We start from the raw sequence: 12,208 nt of genomic DNA on the forward strand, positions 1-12,208 counted from the left end.
CACAGGTGAGTTAGCAAACCCACAATTCCTCTGGGTTAGTGTCCTTTGAAACAAAATGAGGGCTATCTGGTAAGTCCCACCAGCTCTATGTGCATAGATGAAGAGGAAGCTTTCAAAGGAAAGGACACCATCCCTACTGTAAAACATCATGAAGGCTTAGTTATTTTATGGGGTTGCATTGCTGCATCTGGAACAGGGAGTGTTGAGTCTCTGCAGGGAACAATGGAATCAGATGATCAAGGCATTGTGGATTGAAACGTACTGCCCAGTGTAAGAAAGCTGTGTCTCAGGTCAGAGGTCAAGGCTCCACCAAGAGAAGCAAAAACTAACAGCTGAGAAGTGATGTCTCATTCACGGCTACAGGGTGAACGTTTCTCCATTTAAAGAGGTTGAACTTCTCATTGTAAGATTGAAGACACCTGCGATACAAATGAAAGAAAAGTTTGGAATATTTATCATTTCTAACAGGTATCAATAGATTGGTGTCGGTTCTATTAAATATGGGACAAAGACTTTGGTGACCTTATTTCAGAGACAATGGTGGGTCGTCCATCTCCTGGATTCACAGACATCTTGGACAAATCAGTTTCACTTTTATTTCCAAATCTGCACAATAACACAAAGGCCAGTGTGACCAAATCACTGCAAATTCTGAATCAGATCACAGGAAAATAAAGGCATCCAAAAATATGTTTTCTCAATAAAGAATCAGATATCAAACAGGTTTCTCCATCTTCAAAGGGATTTGTTTTAAAGAAGTGCATCAGGTCACAGCATGAACAGAAAGATTGAGACAAATGGGCTGAAACAGTTTAAAGGGCCAATTCACCCAAAGATGAAGCTTGTTGTATGTAGAGAACCAAGTCCAGGTTGGTTTTCTGTGTCTGAGGAATACTGGAACTTTTCAAACAGAACAAGAACCCACAGCAAACCTCATCTTCTTCTGGACATCAGATTGCACTGAGCAGTATTACATTCAGACACATGGCTGAAATGCCCCTTCAGTGTTAAACACCAGCAGGGCTGTCACATCCATTATTTGGATCATCGACTCATTGACTGATTATTTCAATGATTCAGTCATATATATATATATATATATATTTGTGTATGTACTCTATATATTTATGTCTCCATCAGTCTGTGTCTTACCGTACAAGACCAGGAGAAATGAAAACAGCTAATTCCAAAAAAATACAAATCATAACTTGGCCACTTTGATATGGACGGGATAAAAATAACAGGAAAGGTGCCGAGTTAGAAATAATACGCATATTTTCATAATAATAGCATTCTATAGTATTTATATTTGATTCTATTGCACCGGTGCGTTGTGTGCCGTTGCCTTTCATTCTCCTGCATCGATGTTGTGCTGTTATGAAATCTACAACTCCATTATCTTCTGGTTTTAGTGTGAAAAGACCCTAGTCTACCTCTGACAGTTTTCCCGCCTTGACCCTCGGATCCATTGTGACTTGAATCTTCAAATGATAGATTTCATGCATTTTTAATCGATCCATCTTCAATTCGATTCATCCATTGTTTATTGAGTAGAATAAGCGTGACAGCCCTACATATTCATCAAAGAAAGCGCCTAGAATATAGAAGACAGAGCACCGGAGGAAACATGAGTAGAAACCCTGTGTAACAGAATAGGTAGGACTCAAATTGCTGTCTGCCAGTTCTTCACGTGTTTTATTAAGTTCTCCTTCAGTAACACCAGGAATGTATGCTGACCTCTAAAAACACTTTGTCAAGTATTCAAGACTACAGCCTACAGGGTCCTACACATTAGGACCAAAGAGCAGGGAAGCCAAAGTGAGGCGTGTTCATGAATCAGAATTCACTTCAACATACAAAATCCTCTAAATCGGAGTTTCTTTTGGAATAATGAATCAAGAGTCACAAATAAGCACAGAGAGATTAAACCAAGGCTGTTTCCCACAAGGCACCACAATGTCAAATTATACTTTCGACCAAGCACAGACTGGACGTATAAAAGATACAACTGGAGCTCTTGGTAAAATGTTAGAAAGTTGTGTGTAGGAGTCTGAATCGTAACGTCAACACTGTAATTCAGGAATGTTTGTCCATTGACAGTTTGGGGCTCCACACACACTCCTCCATGTTTTTGCAGTAATGACACATCTAGCTGCTCCCTCCTTAATCGATATTTCATTCATCAGTGCTTGATTAATGAAGGCTCAGGTGTTAGCGGTGGTTTGGGGACCACAGGTTCATCACTGGAAGTTCAGGACCACATTTGAATCAAAGCGTCACCATCACAGAGGGCTCAGCGGTAAAACCTCCCCCTTGACAACTGGTTTTCATGGTAACATAAAAACATGACAGTGAGAAAGGACTTCCTGCAGGGATCAGGCATAGAAGATGAGTTCAGGGATCTGTCCTCCCTGTACTCCGGTGCCATTGGTGCTATCTGAGGAGCACTGGAACTGGAAGGTCACCTTCCCACACTGTACCTCTGTCATGCCCTCTTGGCCGAAGTAGCTCAGCTCGTTGCCGTCCAGCACCACGCTGGCTGTATAGAAGGTGTCTGGTTCAATCTGCACAGGGTACTCGAACCAAACGGGGAAAGTACTGCTGGAGCCATCTGAAAAGTATTTGATGATCCTCTGGGCCATGGACACGCCCTGTCGCTTCAGCTCAATCTTGGCACTGTACTCTGCAGAACCACAACTGGAGCCGTAGAGACCGAAGCCGGCGATGAAGACACGTTTATCAACAGCAAATTGGATGCTGTCGCAGCGCCCACGGTACCTCCACTGGTTGCTCCTGTAGGCACAAGACTGGAAGCGGTGGCAGCGCTGTGGTGCCAGACCTTTCCGAGGCTTTGAGCAGAACAACAGTTCGGGTTTCTTGGCGGCGGTGTACCAAAGAAAGATGTCATTGGTCTCATTTAGTGTGAGCACACCAGACTGGGCCGCTCCATTGGCAAAGTCCTCCAGAACCATAGTGGGGATGCGGATCAGGTAGATGGCCTTGCCCAACACCAACCGCTTGTTCTCGATAGTTGGTGTCAGGTCTCGCCGTTGGCACTCGGCGTCGGCCCAGTTAAGCGCTGCCTCAAAAACCACCATCTCCTTAGCGTTGAGTGTTTCCCGCTTCAGGATACTCTCCAGTGTTTGAGCATCAATGTCACAGAAGCCGTCGGAGCGCAGGGAAAGCTCTGCCTGGGCGTCGATCACCTCCCAGCAGCGTTGCGTTAGGTCAGGTTCTTCGAAGAGACAGCTTTGGGAGAGAAGCACGCAGGCGTTCTTGGCACTCAGGCTGGTTTCAAGGAAGTTAACACAGGCGCGGGCCAGGTGAGGCACAATGTACTTCTTGGCAGCATAGAGGGTGGCGAGCACCGTGTCTGCACACAGGTCAATCTCATCACAGTAGATATACCTAGAGTGACAGACACCAGCATCAAAGAGAGATACAGTCACAACACCATCAATGCCTTCATGTTTCTCATGATATGGACATCAAGCCAAGGTCTACTATGGAATATTTCTGCTATAGGAAAATACACACGTCTAAAATAGTCAGGAGATTTTTGTGGTTTACTGAGCGCTGAAATAAAACAGTTTTTTACAATTGATAATGAGAGGGGAGACTTTCAACCATTTTACAGTTTTTTGTTGACACTTGTTAGCAAATCATCTCATCCTTCCAAAGCTACTTCTGAAATCAAACAATTCATCTCTGGCTACTGAGAAAACCTTTGACCTGAAAATGTTTGTGTGTGTTCATAATAACATGTGTATGTGATTAATTCACATGCACTTTATACAGCCTGGTTCTCTTTATAGTTTTACTCCTCTTCTTTTTCTCTGTCATTTTCATTTGTATTTGAGTGATGGGTAAACAACATTAGGCCAGTGTCTGCTCAGTGGATGCCCTCCTTGTGGCTTTACTGTAAACTGCCTGTCGTGTGTGTTGTGTTTTTTTCTGATTCCTTTGGTTTGTTGGTTGGTGACTTTGATTTTCTTGGTTCTAGTATAAACACAGACCCGTTACTCTCTGTTATTACTTAACCTTCCTCTATTCTGGTGCTACAGAGGCCAAAACAAATTGCAGTAATACATTTAATATTGATACTATATTAATATTTTGTGGTTTGTCAGTGAATGAAGTTTGTATAACAAGAATCACAGCTCAACAAATCTGAATGAATTGGACAATAACGTACTTCAACATGGCCAGGAAGGACGGAGGCTCCACATCAGGGATCCGGATCTCATCCTGGTCCTCGGCCAGTTCTCCGTAAAACATGGCATGGAACACAGAACTGCCGACTGCCAGAACGTACTGAGCGAGTACACAACCAAACACAGGCACCTTCAGAAAGTCTACTGGGGGCTCTCATTACGGGTTTGACAACATGTCTTCATATTATTAACCACTTACTAACTCTTCATCTTATTAATTAGAACACACACATTTCACTTCTCCTTGGCCTATATATGGATATATGGAAGTTACATTTATTATCCATACGACCACCAAGGCACAACTTCTGAGTCTTAGAACCTCAACTATGCAGGATTTGGTAAGATTAGAGTGCCTGTATGTGAAGCCTGAATATGTGTGTGTGTGTTTTGCAGTGTGAGTTGTACCTTGTGTCCTGGAACTCGTTGCGTCCCACCAGGAGGCCCGACCACAAAGTGAACATCTGCCATCATCTCATTGTTGAACATGACTGAATTTCTGCACAGGGACACAGATTGATTCAAGTTAGTTTACTATTACAAACCCGAGCTACTTACTATACACATGGCGATAAAGCCAGCCGTCTATTAACACACCAGTTAATAAGACAGTTCACCTCCTGTCTGATACCCAGGATCAGTACTGAAGCCAACACCTCCAGTACTGACCCTGTGGAAATAAACACCTCATTTAAATCATTCTACTGCTCCCTTTACAAGTCTGAATTTCCTTCAGACACCACAGAGATGAATCACTTCCTTGCCAATCTCAATTTCCCAAACATTAAATCCGACACTGCAACAGCACTGGATTCTTCAATTTCTCTTGCAGAACTTCACTCCTCAATCAAGAGTGATGTAATCTAACAAAGCCCCTGGCCCCGATGGATTCCCAATAGAATTCTTGAAGAAATTCAGTACTAAACTTGCACATCTACTTCTCTCGATGTTTAATGAATCCCTAGAGAAAGGCTCACTTCCTCCCACATTGTGTCAAGCTTCAAAAGCCGTCCTCACGGCCCGTGGCTCCTGTAGACCTCTAACCCTATTAAATGCAGCTGTTAAGATCTTAGCCAAAAAGGATTGCTATGTGCTTGGAAAGGGTTATTTGCAAGGAACAAAATGGCTTCATTAAAGGTCGACAACTACTTTATAATACTCGCACCCTCCTAAACATTATTCAGTCCTCTCACTCTGTAACCTCACCAGAGATAGTAATCTCCCTGGATGATGAAAAAGCCTTTGACAGGGTAGAATGGGAATATTTATTTGCAGTACTGAAGCAATTTGGCTTCGGACACTAATTCAGCAGCTGGATTCGATTATTATACTCATCACCACAGGCCAGTGTGTATACAAATGATATTCGAAAATTTCACACTAGAACGGGTACCAGCCAGGGTTGCCCCTTATCCCCACTCCTCTTTTCCTTGGCCATTGAACCACTGGCCATCCCTTTACCTTCCCTTCCACTCTCTTTACAGGCGTTATTCGTAATGGTATCAAACATCAACTATAGCTATACGCGGATGATTTGTTGCTTTACTTAACTGACCCCATATCTAGTCTTCCAGCTGTCCTGTCCATCCTTGACACATTAAGCAATTTCTCTGGGTACAAAATCAATATTTCAAAGAGTGAATGTTACCCCATTAATACTTTAAGTTTGCAGCTCCGCCAAACAGACTTCCCCTTTAATCTCAGTAGCGTAGGGTTGAAGTATCTTGGCATCAATGCGACTCGTACGTTCTCAGACCTCCTGCCCGCCAACTACACCGCCCTCACCACAACCCTGAAACCCGACTCTCCTTAATTGGGAAAAATACATGTGATCAAAATGAATGTTCTGCTGAGATTTCTTCACCCGTTTCAATCTCTTCCTCTATTCCTATCTAAACATGTTGTTGACTCTTCAGACAAAATCATCAGCTACTTCATTTGGGGTGCAAAGCCTCCAAGGATCAGCAAATCACTACAACAAAGATGCAACTCCTCCTCCTCCTCCGCTGCCCTAATATACCCCTCTCTCCCAACCAAGATCTCTCAGTTCACCAAAAATCCTGTTGTTCTTAATACTGTAATGATTTGGTACCAATCAGGAAACTCTTAAAATTTGCAAGTGCATCCCCCCTGGGTCCAGTCCCCAACAACCACCTGTTCCCTCCCTCATTATTGGGCTCTTCCTTCCTAGCATGGCACCACAAAGGCATACAATGTTTCCTTGATCTGTACTTGGACGGCAGTTTCAACAGCTTCTCCAATATGTCAACTCAACACAGACTACGCGTTAACCAATTATTTAAGTACATCCAAATTGGACACTTTACCCCATCCGCCAATTTAACACTGTGCAAAAGGAAATGATGATGTTCACCTCTCTGCTTGCTAGACGCCGCCTGCTTCTGCATCTGAAATCCCTCACTCCTCCCTCCATTTCACAAAGACTGACAGATATGATGTTTTTTCTTAAACTGGAGAAAATCAAGTACACTATGAGGGAGCACACTGATAAGCTCTATCAGAGATGGCAACCATCTCTTTCCTACTTCACAGATCTACAGACTATGCCAGACCAATGACTGAAAACCTGAACACCGAATAGTTTCTTTTATTTTATATCCCAGGCGGGCCAGGACAGGGTTGTGTGAATGTGGGGTTGTGTGACTGTTGGGATGGGTCAGGTCTTTGAGTGGGATATCTTCTCTTTGGTTTTCTCTCTCCCTCCTGTGGCCCCTTCTCCCTTTTTTCTCTTCACCACCGCTTATGATGCAATCTGTAGCTGCCTACACTGCTGTTTGACATCATCCTGTAAAAACTGTACCTATTAACATCACTGATCCCGGACCCTGTGTCCACACTACTGTGCCATGTTCTCACAACCTTTGACAGCTGTGGCTTTCTGCTGTTTGTGTTTCAATTTACTGTTTCTGTTTATTTCAATTTACTTATACATACACTACCAGTCAAAACGTTTGGACTGAGAAGAGAAGAGAATGAGAAGGTGTGTCTAAACTTTTGACTGGTAGTGTGTGTGTGTGTGTGTGTGTGTGTGTGTGTGTGTGTGTGTGTGTGTGTGTGTGTGTGTGTGTGTGTGTGTGTGATGCAGCAATTACAATATCACATTTGAACAGCACATGCAGTGTCTTACGTTTGAGTCTAATCTAAATGGTTATATTTATATTTGGTCCAGTTGGCTGTACACAACCACTGTGTCCTCGTGTTGTGACACCCCTACCAACTAAAGGCGCTCCATTTGCAGCAGCAGTGATCTGTAGTAGTAATAGGTTAAGAGTTTTCCCCAACCAAATAAACACTCTCTCAAACATATGGCTGGAGGCACAGTACAGACATCCTGCCGTAGTCATTAGAGACAAATCAGGTAAGCATAATGTGATTTGCTATACAGCTTCTACCCGTACACCCTGACCCAGGCAATAGGTGCTTGCATTCCACTCCTGAGGCACAGGGACAGTTCATGTTGTGGATAAAATGAAGATGGCGTCAAAGCATTCCCGTCACTATTGTTACAATCCATGTCTTGGATTGATTTCAAGATTGAACATGATGATGTTTACATGCACACTACACTTTACAGCAGAAATTAGTGACGGACATGGATTAACAGAATTCTTGAATATACATGACTACCGGATTAAATGGATTATGAGAGCAAGTAGGCCAGTTCAGGTAATGCATGTAGAGAATATAAAGGCTGTTCAACAATCCATCCATCCTTCCATTATGAAGCAGTTATCCGGGTGCAAAGTGATGTAACCCAAATCTCCATTTCTCCCTTACTATGTCCTCCAGCTCTTCCAGGCCAGACGGGATATATTTTGTGGATAATTTAATGGATTGAGTTAAATGCTATTTAATCTAGGCCTGGCACTGTAGAAACAACACATCCCACTTCAGACTGACTTCTGTCAAGTTCATGACATCTGAGAAAAATGCTTCAATCTGGGTAGAATGCAATTACTAACATAATCACATCAGCATAAATGTAATGAATCAAACAAGAGTCTAGGGGTCTGGGGTACCATTATGTAGCCTCATAAGGAGCATGAGTGAGGTGTTACTGGGACAAAAAGGATTGTTAAATAGTGTGAATATTCAGAAAACTGGAGAAGTACACAGAACCTAAAACTTGGTTGCTGGCATGAACCAGAAAACAGTAGAAACCGAAGTTGGAACCGTGATGACATCTTTTCTACCCTTGAAATCAGGCCACAACTAAATGCTGAACATGTGGGACAGTGGATTAGATTGGTTCCATGGATACTGAATTCAAAACCAGACGTCTGTAGATGTCTGAATTCTTACCGCTGTGCTTAAAGCAGCGGTGTGCTGGGGGCTGAGGGTGACTCACCTCTCTCTGATGGTCGGGTAGAGGCCCTGCCAGGTGCAGCCGCCGCTCTGGCTGCTGCTGGTGGTGTTGTTGTTGGTCAGGTTCTGCTGTTGATACTGCTGGATGGAGGTGGTGCTGTTTGCTGAGGAGGAGAGCGGCAGCTTCGTAGTGTGAAACAGCTCTGCAGCCATTATCCTCCAAAGGCCGGATCAGTACTCAGCTACAAGCCAAGCCAGATCATGGCAGCTCCGCACCCACAGCGAGCCTGAGATGCTGATCGTAGAGCTCTGCACCTGGGTGTTTAGCACAGACACCTGTTTAGTATTCAGAAACACCGAGGGAGTAACCAAACAACCCCAAAGCCGGAGTGATCACCGTTTGTGATAGGAAGATATTAGCTAACGTTAGCTCGCTAGGGAATAGCAATGGGACTAAAGAATATAAACGCCACGTTTAATTTAAAGTCACATTTCTGAAACTGTGTCTGGTTAAACGTGACAGCACCGAACTAACTACGCAACCTGTCTGAATAGATTTGACGTTGGCTTTCCCGTGGATATGCTAACGTTAGCCAGATATATTGGGCGGCTAATCGTTTACTCTGCACTGTACTTACTTAATGTTAACCAGAAGGGTTTCAAACTCTGTTTGTTAGCCGCATCAAACAGGTGATTTATAACTTAAAAGCCGAAAAACAGGCTGCTTCGCTTTGTTTACAGTGGTTGGATTACTGCTCCTGCTTCTTCTTCTTCTGGTGGATTTCCGGCAAACAGTCGACAACTTGTCCTCCGCTATTTCACGCACGCGCGACGATTCTGCTGCTGAGTACGGTAGATTAAAGGACTCAAAGGAAAACCACTGCCCTCTGTAGGCCAACAAAGCCCCTGGCCTTTTCCTGCCCAATACACGGAAAAAGCACACTGAATACAATAAATATATATATATCTATACTCCAGTAGATCAAACTGAAACTTCAGAAGTTCCTGCATTTTATACATATACAACAACATATATTCTTGCTTTAAATTATTCAGGAATTGCTCTAGGTTACATTACATCACATTCATTTAGCGGACGCTTTTATCCAAAGCGACTTACATTACCACCGTTTTACAGAGGGGGGAGCAATTGAGGGTTCGGTGCTTTGCTCAGGGGCACCTTGGCAGGGACTTGGACCAGCGACCCCCCGGTCTCCAAGTAGAAGCTCTACCCACTGAGCTACGGCCTCCCCAGGTTGATGTATAGCATGTAACTAAGGTGCAAAACACAATCCCATGGGGTGGAAGAGTGTTTAACAGTATGTCTTCATGTAAGGAAAAGTAAATCTTAAGCAACTGGACTTGCATGAAGACGTTTCATCCGAAAGGCTTCTTCAGTTCAGGCAGCTTGGAAAGTGTTTGTATCCCATTTGTTTTTATTTGTTATGTCCTATGGTGGAGCACCCCGGCGTCCCTCTGGGAAAGCAGCCGTCTATCGCTGAGCCACGAAGATGAAAAACAGCTGATCTGTGGCCCCACATTAGGGAAGGATGGAGAGAGAAAATCAGCTTATGTGCCCCATCCTCTTACAACAAATGGGACAATTGTCAAAATTACTATTAGGTTTTGAAACTTCATTCCCAGTTTTATTAACGTTAAGAAGCAGAAGATTTTTGTCATCCAGCCTTTATCGGCAAGAAGACAGGACTCCAAGTTGGAGATCCCAGAGTGATCATTGGGATTTATGGAAACATAGAATTTGGTGTCGTTTGCATATGAATTAAAATCTATGCCGAACTGACGACTAATGTTTCCGAGAGGGAGCATATAGATCGAAAATAGTAATTGGCCCAAAACAGAACCATGTGGAACTACCGAACAGAAGGAGATTTCATTGCCTGCCTCATAAGGTGTTGGGTTAAGAATTAATAGCTGAAATGACAAAAAGTCTGTGCTGCTGTATACTCCTGGTGGTAAACTACTGCGAGGCAAGGCTGTAGACAATACATGTACTTCAAGGCCTTGCTGTCTGTCTGTCTGTCTATGGGCATGTGGAAACCAACATAACACCTATGTTACTTTACCTTTGACTAGTATTATATGTAGTATTGTAGTTTGTTGATACAGAGAAAGGGGGGAAAGAGAGAGAGGCATGAAATGTTGACTGGGACCAGTGGAATGTGATACACACATGAATAAAATGTATAAGGATACGAGGGGATGGTGACCCGGGCCGATGACCTATACAGTCGGGTTGTTTATAACAACGTTGCTGGAGATAAATAGTTGAGTTCAGTGTCAAAGTGAACAGGTTATTCATTTATTTATTGATATTACTTTTCTTTACTAGAGTTAGAAAGACAGGGAGAGAAAGGAGAACTGAAACCCTGAAGAGAACCAGGCAATGTAATGTTCAAGTCAATTAAGACAGTAGGATGACAGTGTTGGCTCGAGTATCTCGTAGGTACAGTGTTTACAGGATGATGTCAGCAGTGCAGCAGCTACAGATCGCATCAAAGGCTGTGGTGGGAGAAAACAAAAAGGGAAGCTTTTCCACCCAAAGACCTGACCCACACCAACCGTCACACAACCCCACATTCACACACCCCCCTGGCCCGCCTGCAATAAAGGACCTGTTTGGTGTTCAGGTTTCCACTCATTGGTCTGGTGTGGCCTGTAGATCTGTGAAATAGGAAATAAATGGTTTCCATTTCTGATAGAACTTATCAGTGTGTCCCCTCATAGTGTACTTGATTTTTTCATTTTTCAAATATCATTTATTTTTGCACAGTGTTTAATTGGTGTGAGTCTGGTGGGGTTCTGAAGTTGGCAATATGAGGAGAAGGTTGAAACTGTGTCCCTAATACGGTAGACAATGTGTTAAATTGTCTACCGTATTAGGGACCAGACCAGTAATTGTGTAACCTGGGGCAGAGAAAAAACATGTGGCTTAGGTTACAGTGTAGATTTAAACATCTATCACATTTGTTCTCTACTTTGGTGTTCATTTCAGACAATCTTGATTTGGAGAAGTGGACCCTGTGTACAACCTTAAACTGGATGAGGGTGAGACGAGCACAAGACGAGACTGTGTGTAGTTTGTTTGTGACTTCATACCACCAGACCGTGTCTAGTTCTGGTTCAAGCTCACCCTCCCAGGCGGCCCTTATTATAGAGTTAGATTGGTCCCCTAGGTCCCGGATGCAGTGCTAGATCTTAAAGATCTGGTCCCTAGTGATAGGGATATAAATTCAAACATCAAAATAATAAAGCTGAAACATACTGCATTTTCCTGTATGTGCACTGTATCTCGCTGATAAAGTTCCCTGTTAAAGTTCTGTTGTGTTATAGATTTCTGTAGTGTTGTCGTGTTGTGGCTCACTGCTGTTGTGTTTCTTCGATTTGCAGCGTTTCAGTCAGTGTTACGTGTGTTGTAAAAAATTGATGTTGGTGCGGTGTTAGTTTTCCAATGTTGCATAATCGTGATCTCTCTCTGCCACCATAGAAAGTGCTTATGCCGACATGCTCAGAGATTGTATAAGAACCTTGTGACCAATCAGTAATGCATGTTGTACAAAATACAGACATCAGAGATCACAACATAGTCACAGCAAGGCCAGATGCACCCTGGGAAGGAAGAAATGGGGTTTTCTCAGTACAGCATTGTA

At 43.3% G+C, this 12,208-nt stretch overlaps 1 protein-coding gene across 1 annotated transcript; it reads right to left on the reverse strand.

The window, feature by feature from the left end:
• Nucleotides 1-582: 582 nt before the first annotated feature.
• LOC142996908 (BTB/POZ domain-containing protein 3-like) lies at nt 583-9,357 on the reverse strand. Its single transcript, XM_076148034.1, has 5 exons — nt 9,179-9,357; nt 8,584-8,855; nt 4,623-4,713; nt 4,196-4,314; nt 583-3,408 (listed from the first exon to the last, which is right to left on the reverse strand). Exons 2-5 carry the CDS (start codon nt 8,751-8,753, stop codon nt 2,376-2,378), a joined length of 1,413 nt encoding a protein of 470 aa, XP_076004149.1. The 5' UTR covers nt 8,754-8,855; nt 9,179-9,357; the 3' UTR covers nt 583-2,375.
• Nucleotides 9,358-12,208: the final 2,851 nt, after the last annotated feature.

Source organism: Genypterus blacodes, unplaced genomic scaffold (genome assembly GCF_046128005.1).
Source record: "Genypterus blacodes isolate CSIRO-AG114 ecotype Tasmania unplaced genomic scaffold, CSIRO-AGI_Gbla_v1 ptg000039l_1, whole genome shotgun sequence".
Taxonomy (NCBI): Eukaryota; Metazoa; Chordata; class Actinopteri; order Ophidiiformes; family Ophidiidae; genus Genypterus; species Genypterus blacodes.

What these genes read in the sequence shown, in the direction of transcription:
- LOC142996908 (XM_076148034.1), bottom strand. Translation starts at nt 8,753, where the DNA reads ATGGCTGCAGAGCTGTTTCACACTACGAAGCTGCCGCTCTCCTCCTCA. An exon ending in TACCCGACCATCAGAGAGAG is followed by an intron (nt 4,714 to 8,583) that starts GTGAGTCACCCT and finishes GTCCCTGTGCAG; the next exon opens with AAATTCAGTCATGTTCAACA. An exon ending in AACGAGTTCCAGGACACAAG is followed by an intron (nt 4,315 to 4,622) that starts GTACAACTCACA and finishes GTACTCGCTCAG; the next exon opens with TACGTTCTGGCAGTCGGCAG.